The 23,023-nt window shown below is 37.5% G+C and overlaps 1 protein-coding gene across 1 annotated transcript in view; it reads right to left on the reverse strand.

The window, feature by feature from the left end:
• Positions 1-6,660: 6,660 nt before the first annotated feature.
• Positions 6,661-23,023, reverse strand: part of ADAMTS5 (ADAM metallopeptidase with thrombospondin type 1 motif 5) — a 171,046-nt gene continuing 154,683 nt past the window's right edge. The window contains exon 8 of the mRNA XM_073668294.1: positions 6,661-9,018. Coding sequence (XP_073524395.1) covers positions 8,463-9,018 — 556 coding nt within the window. The 3' untranslated portion in view covers positions 6,661-8,462. The remainder of the gene's footprint in view (positions 9,019-23,023) is intronic.

The following is a 23,023-nucleotide window of genomic DNA, read 5'->3' on the forward strand; positions in this document are numbered from 1 at the left end:
TTAATAGCTTGACTTTCTGCGTTTGCGAAAAACAAAACAGCGACTGCTGTAATGAAAGCGATGTTTACTCCACAGCCGGCAAATGAAATAGGCTGAATAATGTCCCTGCCTGCTCAGCTTACCATGTGCTGGAACCTTACAAACAGCTGATGGGCTATAATAATGCACAGTGCAGATTTCCAGCTAAATTTCTATTCTGTTTAATACACCGTATGATGCTGAATCTCATTCTCTCCCATTCCTAATTCATCATTTTTGCTGCTTATTCCATCATTATGCATTTTGCCTGTGCCGTACAGACCAAAGTCACCTCTGTCGTTTTCGTATTGGGAAAGGCAAAGAAGTATAACTCATGGCTAATGTGAAATAATAATATACTACATTTTTATTATTATTTTTTTTTATTATTATTTTCAACAAAACATCAAACAAAATCCGAAGTCGAGAGTATACATTGTAAATAAAACACAGGGATTTTCCCTTTACATTTATTTTTGAAATTTTTTGTAAATTTTTGGAAAAAGGTGACATTAACATTCTATTACAATGCTGATACAGTACAATTTTATCCTACAGTTCTTGGATAATGCGGTGCAAACTACTGCATATATGAAAAAGAGACCAATTAATAAAAAGGGTGTAACGATAAAGCATCTACCCCTAGCTCCATTAGTGCATTTGATTGTAATAGTCTCGACCTCAGTTTGTAGACTGAGCTGTCTGTAAATATAATGCGCAAATCCTATCATTGATATTCATCATGGAGAACTTTTGTTGCATGATTATTACATATTCCTGTACGACTTGTAGGCTTGACATATATGGTGACTAGTATTTGTACCACAAACCACACAATATATTTCCTGTTTATGGCGTGAAGAACCTTATTGATCCTTCTATGCAAAATTTATGTTTACCAGTTCAACAAAAATCCAATTTTTTGAGACAATTTAGTATCAGAAAATGAGCTAATGTTTAACTCAGGTTTCTGTGTTAAATGTATCTTTTAAAGTAAACATTTTTTAAATCGAAATCTTGTATTTTCCATATTGGCCACATGGGGTATTTTACACAGCTACTTCCTCTTCTAAAAAGAAGCCTTTCAGAAGTCTCATTATCATCACAGGCAGGGTTATAATGACTGAAAACACCTCTATATACAGCTGCTAGTACAGGATCCATCAATCACAATAGGTGATGTCAAATCTCGTCTACATTTAACATAAAAACCTGATTTAAACAGTTGTTAATCTTCTAATAACACATTCCCTTTAAATGATCTTTGGACAATATGCTCTTCACAAGGTGATGTTCTACATGTCCATCCCTTATACTAATGGGACATATTTCCCTGCAAAACAAATAGCTTAAAATGTTAAAATCTCCATTACTAGTTATGAGTTTATCGATGGAAGTCTTACTTCTACTGGCCTCCTACTTGGACCTATGATGGTAGTTGAGTAGGTGTAACGACAAACACCAATTAGTCTTGTGTAATATAACTATATTGTACAGTTAAAGGAGTTGTCCATTACCTTGATAATCCCTCTTTAAATAAAGTATTCCCTCTTAATAAAAACACCCTATACTCACCTCTCATACCGGTGCCGTTTCACCAATGTTAACGTGGATCTTTCAGGGCTCGTTTGACATTGCTGTTACATGAGCTCTGCAACCAATCAATGGCTACTATTGGGCTGCTACGCTCTCATAACTTCCGCTTGTCCAAGGTTCGTAAGAAGGAAATGAGCACGCAGCAGCCCAACGGCGACCCCTGATTGTCTGCAGGGCTTATGTGATGTCTTGTGAGCCCATGGAAATGTGGTGACGTATTTGGAATGGCATCGGCATGAATGGTGTGTATATGGTATTTTTACCTTACAAGATAGACTACTTCATTTACAGAGGGGTTTCCAGATAGTGGATAACCTATTTAAAGTTGGAGTAGACCAAATAAGGCCACAATAAAGGACTGAGTAAAATATAGCATGTGCTAGTTTAAAGGGACCTGGTACTCCTTTTGCATAGGAGTTGAGGAGCTTCAAGCTACTATACATTGTTGTCTATAAGCATCAACAAAGCCATTTTTATGGAAATAAATAGCTCCAACCATCAATGTGCTTTTGTAAAGCCACATTATTATTTGGAGAACATTTCTTGATTTGGAGTCTAGTCTTTTAATAACCACCCTTTTTGATTGGCAATACCAAACACCAAACATAGAAAATGAAATGCAGAAATACGGAAGAAATATACATTAAAATAAAGCCAGTCTGGTCATACATTAGTATATTGTAGATGGAACACCAATTTTTTTGTAGGTGTCAAGTCGAAAGTTTAATTTAACTATGGTTTAAAACCTAAATGGACCGATAATGATGGAGATTAGAGGAAATGATCTTTTGGTTACCAATCTCCTACACAACTATTAGCTATGTAACTGATACTCTTTTTATATTGATGTTTTGTAGCTTTTCCAGTTTTATGTAGAGTACAATATAATGCTACATAACTGCCCTAATATCAATTATAAGAAAAGAAAGTTTTCTGTACCACTCAACTAATGTAAGATTGATATGCGTGGAGATGTGTTGACCTACAATGTAACCAGCAACAGTATCATGGAGGATGTGGATAAAATATAGAGGATCTTTTTATTGGAGCAAGTTGTTACACAAAACTGGAGCCTTATCACAAAGGAGTCTATTCAGTGAAGTATCTTGAAGCTCCTGGGGTCCATTGAAAATTCAATATTAGGGCCTGCCAACATCATATAAAGGGAACGTTTGGCAACATCTTGGCTAGTGTTGAGCGAATTTGTTCAGCATTTCAAATTCGGGTTCGTCACGTTATGTGCGTGACAGCGTGGCAAATCAGGGATGTTCATGGGCGAAGCCGATTTTTTGACCCGAACAAGCAGGGACCCCGAACATTAACCCAAATTTGAAATGTCGAACAAATTCGCTCAACACTAATCTTGGCCCAATATGCAGCTACACCCCTGAGTCTTTGACTACATATTGCTACGTGGTTTTAGTCTAGTGGACATAGCTGGAGGCTTGGTCTTCAGAACACTTCTCTTTGGTAGGCTACACTTAAGCCAGTGCAATGTCATCTGTGGGCAACAAGGACAATTTTGCACTGAGATCATTTTCATAAAAGCAGCCCCATACACATACTGGAGATACATTGTGATGTAAAAATGCCCATGTTATATTTCGTAACATCCATGTCATTTTGCATTCGGCTCAAATTTGCATGTTCACATTTTACAGACATATGCAAGATTTTTATTTGGCCATCGTCAAAATAGATCTAACCAAAGCTACCTGATCAGTAAAAATACAGCAACCACCCATTGGTTGAGCATCGTTCATTTTCGATATGATGTACAGTAGAATTTATGGCATGAGGCAAAATACCCAACTTATTCATATAGCACAGGTAAATATGCACACAATCAAATAGAAAAAGTGTGGGTATGGCAAATATGAGTGCAGAGAATAATGGATTATATGATAGTTTAATAAAATATAGTCATATTTTCTATTATAAATTGATAGTTGACTTACACAATATAGTTATACTGTTATTCTAATTTATGTCTAATATTGCCAAAACTTTATTAATAGAAAAAGTATGTTACTTAATCTATCTCACTTATCTACAAATATAATTTTTGTCTTCAGGGAAAAAAATTGTCTATCTTTATAATAAAAATATATATGTCGATCACTTTTGTGTAAGATGTATTTCTTGACTTTTAGGACTGTTGGTTGCAAATGGTACACACGTTAAAAAAATACTTTGTGAAAGTTTCTTTCTTTTTGATATATAAGTTTTAGATTAATAGGTCATTGAATTAGATGTGAAATATCTGGATCTGCTTAATAACCCTCAGAAAAAAAATTGGTCTGATTATGAATATAGATCCAAAACTTTACCGGTCTTTTAGGGACTGTTGAAAAAGTTGATGGAGTTGAGCATGAACAGACATGTAAGATAAGCATTTAATGGGGTATGGCACTCTGTGAAATGCAATGGGCCCCAATAGGTTATTCATCAATGCCTATCATAAGGATAAAGCTTTTTTAGCCCTGGTCAACCCATTTGCCAGAACACATCCTATATAACTAACAGAAATCTTGATCACTTAAACACAATGGACTAAAAATATTAGTTGTGGATCTATGTGTGATCTTCAGAATTATTATATATCTATTATATTACTAGATCCCATTTTCTTATTATTCTAAAATAATATTAAGGTAGGCTATACAAAAAAGTAAAATTTTCACTATGCAACACTAATAAATCGAAACTAAGTAGAGTACCAATTAATTGCAAAAGGAAAAGTTGTGATCCAGCTCACCCATAATGAAATTGCCAGCTGTCTTCAGCTTGGATAAAACTACTCCTGCTGGGTGGTAGCAATCGAGTGAAAGATAGGAAGAATCCAGCCATTTTTTGGATAAAATATATGCAAAAACTTGGGCTAAAACAAGACATTCCCATTACTGTAAAAATATGAGATCTTATCCTATGCGTTTCAAACTAATACATAGTCTATGAGTATGGATAAGCGCTCACATTTTTACAGAACTGGAAATGTCCTGTTTTATCCAAATCCACAATAAAGTTTTTGCATATTTTTATCCAAATAATGTATGGATTCTTCCTATCTTTCACCAATCAATTGCACAAAATAAGCAATCAAAAAAAGCAAGGGTGGGTTTCCCTACAATTGAGGCATTGTCTAGTGTCCTATCCAAGCTGAATCTGACTAGGTAGGAGTCAGTGCTGAAAGGATTTGTGTCTAATCTTTACTTAATTGGTGAGTACTTAGGGGAAATAGTTGGAGTGAGTATGAAGTGACAAATTATTTTGATTGAAGAGTAGAGTTGAGAAAGATTTGTGCTGCCCTGGTCTAGTGTCCTTTGTGGCAGCTAGGTCAGGCAAGTCAACACAACTAAAGTTAGCATCCTTGGCATTGCACCCTAAACAAATCTAGCATTCAGTAGACCCCACAATTCCATGCAGCATGATGTACATCATAATGTCACGTGAGGTCTACTGGCTACTCATTACAACATGATGTCATGGCCTAGTAACGCCAAAGGCAACCGACAATCTAAGGACAAGGATGTCGGCCGTTGAAATAATCTTTATGCTCAAGTCTTATAAGTAGGAATTTCCTGTGCGTCACAATTAGACCTGAAAGTAGAGAGTAGCATGGACTAAGTAAGCATTAGAGCAAAAAGGGAAGGGATTGGTGAGGGTTGAATATTTTTAAACTAGTCGAAGGTCTTTATTTTTTTGGTCACCCTTTTAAGGTGTAGAAAAGCATAGCTGCTTTCCTCTAAAATCAGAGCCACAACTGTCCACACATTGTGAGTGTTTTTGCTTCTCAACCAAATCACTTCAATGGAGAAAAGCTACAATAGAAAACACAACTCATCGTCAGGTTTCTTGAAGAACCATCATTATTTTTTGATTATGCTCATTTAAGCCAAAGAAGCCGTCATGGTGACCAGCTCTAAAAATCCCACCAATCCTAGATGTTATCATGACCAAGCTCTTCAAAGGCCAAACAGAAGACCTGAAGTTCTTCCAAGCTTGGTCCTTGAAATACAGCGGAACCTCAAATCTATAGTCCTATTTCTGTGTCAATACTAGATTGGTGGTTGTCTGGTTTAGGATAGTCATTCATATTTTACCATATAACTTTAAAGGCAACCAAAGTCTTTCATGTCATACAGTAGATTTTGCGCCCTGTACTTAAAAAATCATCAACATTGGGAAAAAAAACTCAAAAACTGAAAGTTTCCATTAAAGTTTTTTTATGTGTAGTTTATACTAATTGAACTTAGTTTGACCTGAATTTCATAAGACTACAAAAAGTACATTTTGTTCAGCAGTGTGTGTAGACCATTGCCTGTCAACAAAAATAATGAAAAAAGATAAAACAAAAATGCTATTTTTTTACAATTTTTCTTTGAAAGGCAAAACAAGCTGGTGTCAGAATATAGTCCTATAAAGAGAATATATTTCTATATATTATTTACAGTATATGTATATGTACATTTATCTTATATTGAATGGTTTTTGTAAAACATAGAAAACATAAAAAGCAACCAGCGCCGCACATAATGTAAACTCATAAAGTGTACTATTAACACACAGGAAGCATAAATAGGAAAAAAAATGACGAGAGTAAAACATGTTAAATACAAAACTTGTACAATAGGTATTTTTGCCTTAAATAAAAAAATAAATAAAATCATTACATATGTATTTTCACATACGAGTTGTACAAACAATAAATTATTTTTTCTTTTTTTTTTTTTTTTTTCAGTGCCGCATTGCCAAAGGAGAGTTACAGCCAAGCTGTAAGATAGGATTCTTTAGGTAAATTAGAAGTCTCATATGTATAATTTCTCAACTTATTTGAAAAAAAAAATATATAAATTGGAAGATATGATATAGGGACTTTTTTTTTCACTTGAAAAAATAAAATATATTCTATATTTTTAAATTGCCAAATTAAAACTGTCAGTACATACATTATTACATAAAAATAGAATATTTAGAACAAAAATAAAGCCTAATTCATTATTTGGCCATTTTTCTCCTTTTTTGCCTTTTGTATATATTTTGTTCTTTTCTTTTTCTTTTTTTTTTTATTATTACTTTTACATATATTTTGCACAAAGTAAGTGAATGAAGCCACATTGAAAGTTGGTATTTGAGATGTTATTTTTTTTTTCTTTTACCGACTATGAGGCTGCAGTCTTTTAATAAGCCTTTGGTAACTGGAAACCTCCAAATCTAAGAACAATGTCCTTGTCATTGAGAAAAATGATCCTGTCGAGGACACTTTATACAACGCTCACTGCCATTTGTATACACTATGCATTGATTTTTTTTCTCTTAGTACATAATCAATATAGTTAGGATTAAGAAATCTCTTTTAGTTTACAAATTTTTTTTTGTTGTGATTGTTTTTGCTTTTTTTTACGAGAACAAGAATCTAATTTTCCTAAAATATATATATATATATATATATATATATATATATATATATATATATATATATATATTCTCACATAGAAGATAATGACATTTGGGTCAACACCTTTTTGTCTACATTCACGGCGCCTGTCGAATGTTACAGCTATGTATTGGTTCACATTTCTCATGGGGAAGCCAACCTGAGCTGTGGCACCTTTTTGATGAGCCCCGTGTGGAACATATTCCTTGATATCATATGTGACTTTGCCAAAAGAAATGTCTTTAAATTTTAGTTTTAATTGGTCAGGCAGCCAACAAATTGAGTTTTAGTATTTGAAAAGTTGAGCGAATGAAAATACTTTTTACCTAATGGGTAAAGATGGAAAATGTATGATAGAGGTAATACTGAACTTAATAAACAAAAGTTTAAATTTAAATTCTGGAACCTAGTAATCTTTTATCTTTACAATTATGTCCTCCATCTATATGCCTCTGCAAATAATTGGTAGCACCTTCTAATATTTGTAAGATCATTATATGGAGAAACGCACTGTCTGTGGGATCATTGTATCGCAGGCTTTTGGGGTTAGTCCCAGTTGTCAACTGGACCCCTTAATCAAAAATCTATTACCGTACTTATCTTGCTTTTCTTTTTTCTTAATCTTCTTTTTTACTACCTCTTGCCATGTTTACACAGAATATTAACCTTTGCATAGAAAAAATACCTCCTCCAGATAAAGGTAATGTCAAATAACCAGACAATTTTATATCAAATCTAAACTTTCAATGCCCTTGAATTTTTCGTTTTTGGCCGAAATGCATACCGGTACCTTACATTTCGATAGGTTGGTCTGATATGTAAACAAAGGCCATTGAAATATCACACGTTCTAAAATAAAATGTTGATTCGTCAGAAAAAAAATGTTGAAAGTTACAATATCAGGCTGATAATCACCAGCAAACCTTGTTTTTTGTTTGTTTCCAGTAAATATCCACAGCTGTTTTTGAAACATTTGAAGACAAGTAGCTGTAGATCTACTTTGGTCAATCACTGTTCGTAAGAAGCGAGTGATATATAAAGTGACACATCTAATGACACGTATGTACAAAACACCACAAATATAACCTACGACATGCCGTCCACAAGTTTAATTTTGCAGATGTTCCTGAAGACTTTCATCTTGAGAGGTAGGTGATGCAAACAAGACGTTAATGAAGCCGGCATCCACCCCATCACCTAAAAAATGTGGTTTATTAAAGAACTCCCTTTCCACCTTTTAAGGTTGGTTGCAGAGCCCATGTCACAAAGAGTATCTTCACGGAGGCTCAAATTTGGTACAGCCCTTAAGTTATATTGGTTGAGCTCAAACCAAACCTTAACCATCTTTGACTGCTAGATCTACGTTTACACAGCAAAAACTGTGTCGTTGGAGTTGATGTCCATCCCATGGCTAACATTTTTTCAGTAAGCATTGTTTAAAAGCTGAGGGTCTTTGAGAAAGTAGACATCCTTTAGCTAATTTTCCTAGTCCATCTTGGCATTGAACAGTTCTGGTGTGCCATCCAGTGTCACATGTTCTAGAGCATGATAACCAAGGACCAGTCACCCACTGAGGTTGGGAACTTTGAGGAACTACATTATTGTTTATGCTGTTTGGAGAAGAAGCTTGTTTTGATGGGACAAAGAAACTATAACGAACATCAATTGGTCTACTAATATCTGTAGCAAGAATCTGTATAATTAAAACTTCCTTTATTGAGGAATGCCCCATACTGTGAAATGAATCCTCGGCATGGCTCCAGCCACTGTAGTTCATGGCAAAGCTATTCATTTCAATAATGTTTTCTGAAGTGGATATCATATATTTTCCATTAATGATGTATTCTCCAGTCTTCTTTTTTAATGCTAGGTAAGCAGTAAACTTAGTCTGGTCTTTGGCCTTGTACTGTTTCACTTTTATGTGGGTTGCTCCTTCTGGAATCTTAACAATATCTGTGTAGCCTTTGCTGTAAAACAAATTAGAACAATAAATATATACAATCGAAAAGCAATAGAAACAAACCATAAAATATAGAAATTGCCCAAAAACTACTGGATAGTGGCTGAGGAACATAATATTCGCCTTTTAAGTTGGTTCATACTATTGCAAGGAATCGTAAAAGTAACATTCGTTCCGGATTCGGCTTTGGCAACCAAGAGGCGTCACGCCATTGTTGCGGTTGATGCATGACAGCATAAATTCTATTTTATTCCTGGAACATGTGGCTCTGGCAAGTCAAGAAGCTATGGGGTAAAACCTGTTAGTTTGGGTTTCTTTCTGCTGTCAGAACTGGGTGGGGTTGCTCATTATATGAACCTGAGAGTCAGTTCCCACTGTCAGTCAGTGTTTGTTCCACCTGGTTTTACCTGGGTTCTGTACATCTGTTGTTTCATCCTGATTTATCCTGTTCCCTGACCTCGGTTAGTTTATTGACTTTTCTCCTGCCCAGTGATTTTGTAACTTCCTTATATCCTGGTTCTGACCTAGCTACCTGTCTATCCTTCTCGACAACTTGAGGCATTAACCAGCAGCTGACTCCGTGGCCCCATCCCAGTGACCCCTGTGTAAGTCCAGATCCCTTCATAGGTGTTAAGGAGTGAAGGCCAGGGCAACACCTGGGACCTGAAAAACAGAGTAGCTAGCCTCAAGCATATTCGTGGTCACCATTTTCGATCTGCCTGGTTACCACGAACAGTGCCCCCGTGGCAGGAAATCAACTGCTTGGTATTTTCCTGAATCTTATTAATTTCTTGGGAAGACTTGCTTAAAGGGAAACTGTAACCAGAATTGTGTCACCTAATTTGAGAGCAGCATAATGTGGAGACAGAAAGCAATATTGCAACCATGTGTCACTTACTGGGCTATTTACTGCAATTTTAATAAAATCACAGTTTTATCATCAGGAGATTATCACTATAGAATTAATAAACCTGCTGCTATACAGTCCCCCATATTTACTAGCTCTGTATAACCTTGCCTCCCACCAGTAATTGGCAGGTTTCTGCCTATGCACAGTGCACACAGAAAGCTGTCAATCAGTTGTGTGGGAGGGGTTATACAGAGGTCAGAATTCAGAGAACTGGTAGATCTGCAGCAGATAAAACTGATTTTATTAAAACTTCAGCAAGCTGCCCAGTAAGAGGTACATCGCTGGAATCAGGGTCTCTTTCATCATCATGCTGCTGTCAGATGGCATAGCAAAAACATGGTGACAGATTCCCTTCAAAAGATTGTGATGTTGCCACAATCAACACCAACCATACACCCATGTACTATTGCCTTGTATTACTTCTGTCTTTATTGATGTTGCATCTTCCTCAACTGTAGAAGCCCCAATGCATCTTGAGGTTCTCCACGAAATACATTGTGGTCATTCACTACTGATCTTGTTGTTTATATTGTGTTTATACCTTTCGATCTCGATCTTTCGCTAAATGAGTTAATTTCACAGGCAAACTAGTAGTATCTGGCTGAGTTCCCAGTCTTTTTAGTGCAATCACCACTGGACATCTATTGTTGTACACCTCAAGCATGTTCATCCATAACACTAGATCCTCTTTATGTTTATTTTTTGGGTGGTCTGTTTTAATTAAATTTTTTTTAAAAAAATACCATTTTTGTTATACAGCTCCTAAGAAGTCCAATGAACCTCTAAGAGTAGGTGCGGATTTGTACGGTTTTGATGCTGCAGAATTTCTGCACCATTTCCGCACCTAATATGCAAATTAGGTTAATTGCAGCTTTTAGTGCGGTTTTTACATGCGGTTTTGCCGCATGCGTTTTTTGATCCGTTTTTCAATCTATTCATGTTGAAATTTGCAGAGTTTCAGAGTATAGGGTTTTTTTAAACAAACTCTATTGATCATCGTGTAGCGTCTTTGTGTGTTTCCGACGCGGAAACTCTATTGAAACATGCATGTGGTTCTTACGCATGCGGATTTTCCTCATCTAACGCAAGTCAGTATGCGTTTCCGCAAGAGAAATTGACATGCTGTGGTCTGGAAAGACGCACCTCATGTCAGTTTCCGCGGGGTGCACAAAAACGCATAGTGCGCATGGGATTTCTAGAAATCCCATCCACTTTGCTGTAACATCTGGCCGCTGCAGTTTTGATGCTGCATAAAAACGCAGCGTCAAAACCGCAGCAAATCCGCACCATGCGCACATACCCTAAGGTTACCAATTTTGGTGAAAAATCAACCTACTTTCTTTGAATTGCAAACTATACTGTGTAGTCCGATCTTCCGGTCGTACTCCTTCCTTGAGAACCTTACTTCTTGATTATCTAGATTTTACACTATCATCTAAGTAGGGTACAATAGATGGCTGCACGAACAAGCTGTGCAAGACAAACTTGTAGTCTGTAGCCATGGAGAAATATACTGTAGGTCTCCATATGAGCTGTATACACAAAACATAAAATCCGCAGGTGTATATTTTCAATGCACTGGAGCAATAAAAAAAATAACGGTGCCGAATACTTATTAGGTCCTATACAAAAATCAAATTAATTTTCAGGGCCCCCTGTAATGCAATACAAATTCATAGTTTACCATGTATGAAAATAAATATCGAAATAAACAAATGCAAGTCAAGTGCCTAAGAGCAGAATATATTTACCAAAGAAAACAAATCACAATTTCTTCCCTGGAGACTTTGATAAAAAAAGATTTGTTGACTTCATTTTTTTTTAAGACACATTAACTTCCCGTAGAGGATCCCGCTGTTTAGCTCAATTCCAATATAACAAGAAAATGTTTTGTATTTCCATGCTGGATGAGATAATTTGCTGTCACTTGCAGAATATCACTTGTATTTCTACACGGCCGGTACCAGGATCTGCACAATGAATCCACTTTGAAGCTTTTAGCATATGGGCCATAGTGTAGAATTGCCGTCTTCCAGATTTTATCGAGTGGCTGATATAACTTATGAAAGCTTTTGGTAGAAAAGGAATGCTTTTAGCAGCAGTCTTTGAATTTTATAGTAAGGGCAACTTCTGAATTATAGATCTGCTTCATTCCAATTTTAGATGTATGTTTGAGGTTTTTCTTAGTCATAAATAATTTCTTTTAGATTACAATTTAAAATCCGGGTTTGTGATTTAATATACGGCAGATGGACAAAACCAAACCCCCAAATTAGCTCCATAAGTTGATTTGTTCCAAAAGTCAAACAATATTACCCAATCTGTGCTAGATCTAAAGGATTGGATAAGTATACCATGCGGGCACGGACTTTAAATAATAATGGAACTGAACTGCAGTACCAGGCATAACCATATTTGTACATGTACAGTACTAGACATAAGAGAATCAGGCAAAAATTGGATTCTCCTGTTCATGCGTTTTTTGCCTGGGAAATTTGATTCGAGAAGAAGTTATTCTCTGCGAATTCAATGTCCAGTACCAAGAACGTATTAATGTAATATGTAAAAAATGCAAAAAATCCTTAAACTCACCTCATGGCTCATCTCTCCGGCCCTCTGCTCCTCACAGTCACCCATTTGGTCCCTGCTGCCTTTTTTAGAACACCACAGCTTGAGCTCAAAATCCCTAGTTCCTCACTCTGGTCCCCGACATCCGGCTTTGATGAAGCCTGGGAGAGTTTTGCGTAACTCAACGTCACAGCATAATGACATAACACCTTTGGCCGTAACCTTGCTTGCATGCGCAAAACACTCTCAAGTCCTCAACAAAGCCAGAAGCCCTGGCCCAACGTGAGAGGCCTGGGTATTTCATCGATCATGATGGCGATTTGAAGAGGTGGAGAGGACAAGATGAGTGAAGGTGAGGAGTGGGAGAGGTGAGTAGTGAGTTGATGATTTTTTTTAACATTTTCATGGACTTTTACGATTCAGGAAAACCAAATCCAAGGGGAAGCGAATTACAAAAAATACACATTTTGACGAATGCGTATTTTTGCAAAAGTTGAGTAGAATTCAAATTCCACCGTAACCTTTTAGATTATTTCTATACAGTACCCTCAAAAAACTTTAAAAGATTTGAGGCCCCATTGTTCTGCTGATTGTTATAGCCTCAGGGGTTGGACTCCAATTGCTTCGCTTGCCTATTTTAAAAATATGCTTCAACTTTTTTAGTTTTACAGTCTTGTCGAGAGAAACTAGAAGAGCTACTCAGAGTCCATACTGTCCCATGAAATGGACCCCTTCTCCATGTCTCTGCACAGCACAGTATTATTCCCTGTAAGCAATGTGTCTAGGGCTGTATTCCGTAATAAATAATAAAATACCACACATTTCTGTAATGGCGTTAAATGAACCTAAAGGCCACCGGATGAACTGGCATGGCTAGTGACAACCACTTTTTGGTGCAATAAAAATATTTCTAAAAGCTATCACTTTCCCTTCTGCATTTGGCAAGGATGAAGGTGGCAGCAGGTGAGTAGCAGACAGGGGGCAGACAGGGGGCAGGGGACTTATATAATCCAGTCTATCCTAAAAGACCTAGTTTTTCTCTCCTGATCCCAATTGTCGGTCAACTAGATCAACATCCAAAACAAGAATGGTATACATTAAGATCATTATTTATGTTTTTTTTAAAACCACTGACGGTTCCCCATGTGACCAGCTCCTGATGTTGGCTGTTCCATAAATTAATAGACCTCACTGTTAAGAATCCTTGAACTTTGTTTTCTCTAGACGGAGGGAATACCCCCTTGTCTTAGAGGGGGTTTTACATGAAACAACTTTTGATCATATTTTTTGTATGGGTTATTTATGTAAAATTTTATCATGCCCCCAATTAGACATATCATTTTCAGGCAAAATAAATTGAATTATTTTAGTATTTCCTCATAAATAAGATCCTCCATGTCCCTTTCCAGTTTTTAAGTTCTTTTTTGTGACTTTTTTAACTCCAGGGCCTCCTTTCTATGAATTGGTGCCCAAAACAAAGCTGCATATTCCAGACAAGATCGCACTAGCATTTTGTAAAATGGTAGCATTACGTCACTGTCCAGGGGGGTACATTTCCTTTTTTAATATAGAATAATATCCTACTGACTATAGAAGCTGCTGATTGACATGACATGCTGTTATGGACAGTTAGGTCCATATATATTTGGACAGAGACAACATTTTTCTAATTTTGGTTCTAGACATTACCACAATGAATTTTAAACAAAACAATTCAGATGCAGTTGAAGTTCAGACTTTCAGCTTTCATTTGAGGGTATCCACATTAAAATTAGATGAAGGGTTTAGGAGTTTCAGCTCCTTAACATGTGCCACCCTGTTTTTAAAGGGACCAAAAGTAATTGGACAATTGACTCCAAGGCTATTTCATGGACAGGTGTGGGCAATTCCTTCGTTATGTCATTCTCAATTAAGCAGATAAAAGGCCTGGAGTTGATTTGAGGTGTGGTGCTTGCATTTGGAAGGTTTTGCTGTGAAGTAAACATGCGGTCAAAGGAGCTCTCCATGCAGGTGTAACAAGCCATCCTTAAGCTGCAAAAACAGAAAAAACCCTTCCGAGAAATTGCTACAATATTAGGAGTGGCAAAATCTACAGTTTGGTACATCCTGAGAAAGAAAGAAAGCACTGGTGAACTCATCAATACAAAAAGACCTGGGCGCCTACGGAAGACAACAGTGGTGGATGATGGCAGAATAATCTCCATGGTGAAGAGAAACCGCTTCACAACAGCCAACCAAGTGAACAACACTCTCCAGGAGGTAGGCATATCAATATCCAAATCTACCATAAAGAGAAGACTGCATGAAAGTAAATACAGAGGGTTCACTGCACGGTGCAAGCCACTCATAAGCATCAAGAATAAAAAGGCTAGACTGGACTTTGCTAAAAAACATATAAAAAAGCCAGCACAGATCTGGAAGAACATTCTTTGGACAGATAAAACCAAGATCAACCTCTACCAGAATGATGGAAAGAGAAAAGTATGGCGAAGGCGTGGTACAGCTCATGATCCAAAGCATACCACATCATCTGTAAAACACGGCGGAGGCAGTGTGATGGCTTGGGCATGCATGGCTGCCAGTGGCACTGGGTCACTAGTGTTTATTGATGATGTGACACAGGACAGAAGCAGCCAAATGAATTCTGATGTATTCAGAGCCATTCTGTGTGCTCAGATCCAGCCAAATGCAGCCAAACTGATTGGTCGTCGTTTCATACTACAGATGGACAATGACCCAAAACATAAAGCCAAAGCAACCCAGGAGTTTATTAAAACAAAGAAGTGGAATATTCTTGAATGGCCAAGTCAGTCACTTGATCTCAACCCAATTGAGCATGCATTTCACTAGTTAAAGACTAAACTTCAGACAGAAAGGCCCACAAACAAACAGCAACTGAAAACTACCACAGTGAAGGCCTGGCAGAGCATCAAAATGGAGGAAACACAGCGTCTAGTGATGTCCATGAGTTCAAGATTTCAGTTAGTCAGTGCCAACAAAAGGTTTTCAACCAAGTACTAGAAATGAACATTTTATTTACAATTATTTAATTTGTCCAATTACTTTTGGTCCCTTTAAAAACAGGGTGGCACATGTTAAGGAGCTGAAACTCCTAAACCCTTCATCCAATTTTAATGTGGATACCCTCAAATGAAAGCTGAAAGTCTGAACTTCAACTGCATCTGCATTGTTTTGGTTAAAATTCATTGTGGTAATGTCTAGAACCAAAATTAGAAAAATGTTGTCTCTGTCCAAATATATATGGACCTAACTGTAGTTTGTGATCAAGAAAGAACACCAGACCCTTCTCTACAAGTGACTCTCCTAGTTTTACTTCCCCTCAAACATATTGTGCTCTCAGGTTATTAGTGTCCAGCTGCATAATTTTATATTTATCCACATTATACCTCAGCTGCCAAATAGATGCCCAAACTCTGTTTGTCCGAGTCAGCCTGTAGCTTATGAACACTCACCATAGACTGCACTAAACTACTTAAATTGGTGTCATCTGCAAAAACAGACACAACACTATTACTCCCATCTTCTATATAATTAATACATAAGTTAATTAATTGTGAACCCAGCACTGAACCTTGGTGTTCACCATTTATAAGCGGAGAACATTCAGAATAGTAGTCATTCACCACAACTCTCAGGGTGTGGTTTTTGAGGCAGTTTTCATTTTATTTTTTATATACAGTATGTTAGCAGTTAACTTTAGTTACTAAAATTGTATTAAGTTTTGGTCAGCAGTATTCATTCATTCATTCATTCATTCATTCTAAGACTTCTAAGACCCCCTGATATGCAGTTTGCAACCTGATCCAAGTTTCAGACCTTACTACTGTAGGAGTGTCTCTCTCAGTATTATAGGCTGGATGTGTCTCTCTCAGTAATATAGGCTGTAAGTGAGGTCTGTGTGTATCCAAGGGGCTGCTGTCTTCGCTTGTTTTCGTCTATCAGCATAGTTCCAGTACTGCACTTATTTCCTCCTCATCTACATCCTGTTTTATCTGCCTTCGAAGATGCTTTCTCCCCTCTCCATTGCAAATCCATATACAGCCCTATACATCCTGCTATCACTAACACTGAAAGAAAGGAGGGGAAAGCAGAGAGTTATCAGAAAGGGAAGCAGGAGCTATATAAAGGTCTTGGAAAATTTTTAATGAAGACTATTTAGAAAGTTGCTTAACTTTGCATTTAGGAGGCAAATGAGCAATAAAAAAATTCATTGCAAAAGGTATACATACTTGATATCCTTTAAGTTTTGATCATCTTTAATATTACTAGGTCAGTCATTTATTATACTGATGAAGCTCACGGATGCTACCACTAATGTATGTTAATGTTTAGATGATAATCCCACTAGGGTTACATAAGTTGCTGTTTATCTCCACCAAAATTACTCTTGTCCTGCCGGGAAGAACGATTCTTTTCTCATTAAAATATTGCGTATGGTGTAAGCATTTTGCAGTTTTAATACGGTATTAATGTGATTTTTGAGGAACCCACTTTCTGGGAACTGTTCTGTTAGTCCAAGTATAAATACAGAGAATAAACCTGAATAATTGTATCTCAAAACACACAGAGAATCCTTCTGTTGGGAAATTACAAAGCTAATATTGAAGATGGTAGAGTGCCAGAATTTCGATCTGCTAACAAGAGCATCAATTAATGAATGCATCCTCAGCTCTTCAGACAAAATCACAAGCTTACATTAGAAGACATTAGAATAAGAGAAGTAGATGCTCTAAGGAGCAAGGTTGTAGCTCGTTGGCGGCTGAGGTGTCATATGCAATGGGTGCTGGATACCTAGGGATGCGTCAACTAGTCACTCTTCTTTGGCCATGGTATTAAGATACTGGGAAAGAATGGGGAACTGGAGTGATGCAAAATTTTTCGGTCTGCCCTGGTCCAGCATCTGGTGTAGCCTATGGCCAGTTGGAATAGGACAGTCTTCTTTTCTGAATCTGGAATCTATGGCCTGTCATTATTGGTGCATCTCATGCTTACCGAGCCCCCCAACATCATAATGTTGACTGAGGCGCCAAACACTAGGCTTCATGCAACATTATGAAACACATTGCGCCACTACGTTATGAAGTCATAAGGCCCTGGTAAGATAAAGTTCATCAATTCACCACTTCAAGGTTACAAAAATAGCTTGTTGGATGCAGTGCACAGACAAAGGTATGTGCCAGTTCCCAGGTTGTGAATGAGGTAAAGTAGATAATTTCAGCATCCACAATTGAAAAATTAAAAAAAACAACATATTTTTTTGACGACTCTAGAATCTCAAAAATAAATAAAAATGAAAAGAAACACTTTTCCAACGCATTTCAAACCAATACATGACCCTTAGTCATAGCTATGATTGAGGGCCCTATATGGACTTCAAACACTAGACCACAATAAGCCCTGGTCCAAAAATGCTAGGCACAAAAGTGAAGACTACCATATAAACCTATAAAGATATCACTTGAAGAGTGAAATCAATCCCAAATTAAATGAAGAACCAAAGAGCAAAACATTCCCAAATCTATGTCACCAAACTGGCGATACAACATTATGGTATTTCATTGAAAACCAGCAGGAATGAAGACAAACTGTGGGATCAGTTTTATAAGAAGATAATAAATTTTATTCAACATAATATAAATATACAGCATAGAAACAAATCATCTAAAAAGTTTGGGATGAAAAAAATACTACAATGGCACTATAGAAGAGGTGATAGGGTGTCTATCATAATAGGGAAATAATGGAGACACACTGGGTCCCATTCAATGTAGGTAAGGTATCCTAATGATTATGGTGGACCATGGACTGCACTAAGATGTTACACAGCAGTTGGATTTATTCCTAACAGTCAGTCTGAAAAGTTATGTGCAACCTGGTTCTATCTCTGTATGTATCAATAGAAGGCTTAGAAAAAATATAAAGCATAGGAATTACCTTGTGTCATAGTATGGAATGGAGCAAAGTATGATTGGGACCCGTGCAAAAGCCTCAAACCAATACATGACCCTCAGTCATAGCTATGATTGAGGGCCCTGTATGGACTTCAAAAACTAGACCACAGTAAGTCCTGGTCCAAAAATGCTAGACACAAAAGTGAAGACTACCATGTTCTGCTTGTCACGGAGGACCCAACTTGTCTATGGGTTGTGTCTGGTATTGCAGCTTAATGACTATGCATGCCAGCTGAGCTAAGCTGCAAAGCCAAGATCTTTCCGACATTTCACTAATAAACTTCCATCTATAGAGCTTATAGGGCCGATAATCAGGAACGAAGGTTTGTAGGAAAGCTGCTTCCCAATTATTGACCCATCTAAACAGGCTGGCAAGCTGAAAAATCATTGTTATAAGCTGTACATCAAGCTAAAGAGGTGATGTGCTGCCAATAACATGATATTCTGTGCATACAGAACGATCATATTATCGATAGACTGTGGAAACAAGACAGTAAATGACCACCAATGGGCTGCGGCCGGATCATGTACATGGGTCATAAGGTAACGCTGCAAAAATTATTATTTGTATGTGGGGCAATGTATTGTGAGCCATCCTGCCCAGCCCATAAATTAGACATAATAAGTGTACCTTTAAGTGATTGGAAGATACAGAACAAAATGACCTAAGGTGGCAGTAGGTGTAAATCCTTGTCTGGCGTTTGGGATTCTAGTCAGAAAATAACATATTTTTTCTTCCATATCCCAGCAGCCAAGTATTTGAAGCAAGAACTATTTTTTGGGCACCATGCCTTAAAAACAGCATTTCCCGTGTTCAGTAGAAGCCAATATCTTTAATTACATTTCCACCAGCTCAAGATTTCCCAAAATAGTCTACATGCCATCAACTAACGTAGAAATTCTTTTCCAGCTTAGTAAATCCAATGTGCCTATTGATGTACAGCCTTCACAATGCCCATGCTGCACATTAGAGCACATAGATGAAAGCTACTCTATGCGAATACCAACTATTTGGCTGCGTGCCCGCTATGTATTTTTCAAGCGTTTCTGCCGCGGAATTTCCGCAGCGAAAACGCTTAAAAAACGCTTGGTAATACATGCCCCATGGTCCCCAATGATAATCCGCATGTGCTGTGCACATGCTGCGGAAATTTCCGCTGCGGATTATCATTGCGGAACAATCCGCAGCATGTCCATTAATTTGGTAGACACGCAGAGTAATCGCCGCCATTGACTTGCATTGGACCGCATGACATCCGCATCACTGCATCTGCACAAGCAGATATCACACGGTTCAATGTGCAGATGGTACCCAGGTCTGGAGGAGAGGAGACTCTCATCCAGACCTGGGTACCATAGAAACTGTAAAAAAAAGAATTGAAAATAAAAAATAAAGATTATACTTACCTTCTGATGTCCCCCGGCCTCCTCAGCGATGCGTGCGATGTGTTGGGTGACTCGCGGTGGTGTGAGGACCTGACATGATGTTATTGAGTCATGTGACAGGTGACGCGACCGCTGACATCGGTGGTCGCGTGACCTGTCACATGACTCAATGACGTCATCGCAGGTCCTTCACACCACCGCGAGAAACCGGGGAGACCGGACGGAGCGGAGAAGGAGACCATGGGCCATAGGAAAGTAAGTATATTCTTTGTTTTTTATTTTTCACTATTCTTATTCGTTTTTTTTAACTATTACTTGGTCACACTATATAAATACATGCCGGTTGCATGGATTTATATAGTGTGACCAAGTTGTCCAGCACTTTTCCAAGTGATGCTAAAATAGCTTGGAAAAGCACTTGATAACCCGCATGCAGAAATACATGCAAAAACGCTTGACAAACGCTTCTACCTGGCAGGAAAAACGCATGTAAAATCCGCATGCATTTTTCCTGCCAGGGAGAAGTGGAAAAAATATGCAGCATTTCTGCATTGTGGGCACATAGACTCATTGTATATGCACACGCAATAGGGAAGTTTTATCAAGACCTGTTCAGGGAAAAAGTGGAGTAGTTACTCATGATAGTCATCAATCATTGCTTCTTTAATTTTCTGAAGGGACTCTGAAAAATGAGACCTTGGGTGCTATGGGCAACTACTCAATTTTTCGATTGCACCCATATATTTTACATCCATGTACCTATCGTCCCTGCAATCTTATTTAATGGGAGCCTCTAACCAAGATCTGACCACCCAAAAGTCTATACTGATGAAATAAACATGGTGTTCCTCCAAACCTTATTAGTTTCTAAGCAACCTCCTGTCCCTAGCCAATCTTTCTCCAAATTTTTAATGCAAAGTACATTAATTAGGTAAAAAAAGTCCATTGGGTGATCAACAGTCGAGAAGAGTCCAGCGAATCCATGAGTTAAACCACTTCTCCTACAGCTTCATTGACAGGTTGTCTCATCTCTTATCCACCAATGAAATTCTGGGTCTAGGTACTAGTACAGAACCAAGCCTTTTGCTACTGTCTAAAACCACAGTTGTTCAGGGCATGCACATAATAAGGGGTCGCACACGTGCATCATAAGTGGTCACCTGCATTCTGGTCGTGCACAGTACAACTGTGAGGCCAGACCAGAAGGAAGAGCTTGATTTTATACCTGTGCATTAAAAATGCACTCAGTAAGCCATTGTGGGATTTCAAACAAGATTCGATTGATGTTGCCCTTGATTTAGATGTGGAGAAAGGAGAGAAGCACCCTGATGACATAATCCTTCTAATTATTATTATCATGGGAATAGTTCACATATGGAATATGACCCCCAGATAAAGGTATTGCGGTGAAACGCATGTCGGAGGAGGCCTCATTCTAGCAGTAGTGGACAATTATGGTTATGTGTGTGTAAGTAGATTTATTACCAATGTTGGTTCTACTTTTAACAATTAGTTCACACCATTTTACCGTATGTCATGAGACAGTGTATGTCTCATTGTGTGTCCTCTCCTTTTCTTTGTGAAGCCTATTTTTACTGTTGTACTTATTGTCAAGGAGGATACGGGAGAAGGTCACACACATCCCAGGGCTGCCACCAGTTTATCAAGGTCTGACAAACTGTCTTGGTGTCTCTTTACGAGAGCAAATCTCCTGTGGTCATTACCTGTTCACTGCAGGAGGCCCGTACTTCAATTGAAAATTTGAAGTGTTAGCTCTCTCTCACTTCCCTAGTTATAATAAGTTTCTCTCTTTTCCCCAGCTATAATTAATACCATATGTTCAATGTGAGGGCGATATGTCCCCTCTCTGAAGATGTCTTATGAATTTTAATTTTTCTTTACAGTATGACACATGCTTAGGCCATGACTGTTTTGATCAAATAAAGTTTCATTTTCAACATTAATCATTGTTCTGGGCTTTTTTGTGTTTACTTATTGGTTTGCCCTATACTTAGTCCCTCATTCTATACCTTTAACCATATGTCACTAGACCTTATACTGTATTTTATGGGGTATTTTTTCCCTAGTTGAGTCTATTTGATTTATACATATGAATTATGCAAGTTTTATATAGATCAAAAGTTGTCATGAAACTCAAAACAACTAAAATTAGATAATTTCATGTAGTTTGATGTGGATGACTTTGTCAAATGTTTGGGAGGTTTTGCCTTGTAACATTCTATGAGAATGGTGAAATTAAATGACTAGCTTCCAAGCTCCGAAGAAAAATTTTAATTTCTGGGTAAAGATGGTGGCCACAAATAATACTGGTCAACGGCCTTAATAATAACATAATCACTAAAGACTAAAGATTTACTGCTACATCCTAATATTTAGTTGGTTTATTTTCTTTGTTCTGGATAATGTCAGGCTGGTAGCGGTAAAGCTAGTTGAAGATGTAACTGATTAGCAAATTCTTAGTGTCAACCAAGGTAAAGCATATTTTAAGTTGAAAGAGTATGTCCGGTTATGTAGTGGCCTTCGCCTGTACATAACCCTCAATCAGTCACTTGGATTGGCTAATAATTTTCAGCAAGGCCAGTTACACAAGGTCAAGAGCTGATTGATTCAAGGCTACTGAGCTCCAGTTCTGTAAACTGAGCTCATAGTATTTAGTGCCAAATGCTAAATACATTATAAGGGAAAGTAAGAATATAATATAATTATATACGGGATGACTGACTTTCTTTGTACATTTTTTTTAACCCCGCAGAATACAATGAGAGAATTATTCTAAAGCCTATTATTTTCTTTAAAGGGTTTTTTAGTTTTCAAATTTGTTCATCCCATAGTTTTGCCCTATAGAAAAATTGTAAAATCAGTTTTACTCACCTTCTTCCACCCCAGTGCTGCTGCTCCCGGTGATTTCAGCGGTGATGTCATGACTATAGCGCATGTTACCACTGCAGCCAATCACTGGGATCAGTTTCACATGCCCATCTACTTCAGCAGAGCTGCTGAGCTGATAGCTGTTGACAGCCAGCGCTGCAGTAAAGGAAGATGAATAACACTGATTTTACCATTTTTACATAGTCCAATCCAAAGAACGGAAGAAGCTTGAAAATGGATATCCATTTTAAGGTATAGAAAAACATGGCTCCTTTTTTTCCAGAAAC

Source organism: Phyllobates terribilis, unplaced genomic scaffold, assembly GCF_046119375.1.
Source record: "Phyllobates terribilis strain yellow unplaced genomic scaffold, ASM4611937v1 Scaffold_2__4_contigs__length_985480577, whole genome shotgun sequence".
In the NCBI taxonomy this organism is placed as follows: domain Eukaryota; kingdom Metazoa; phylum Chordata; class Amphibia; order Anura; family Dendrobatidae; genus Phyllobates; species Phyllobates terribilis.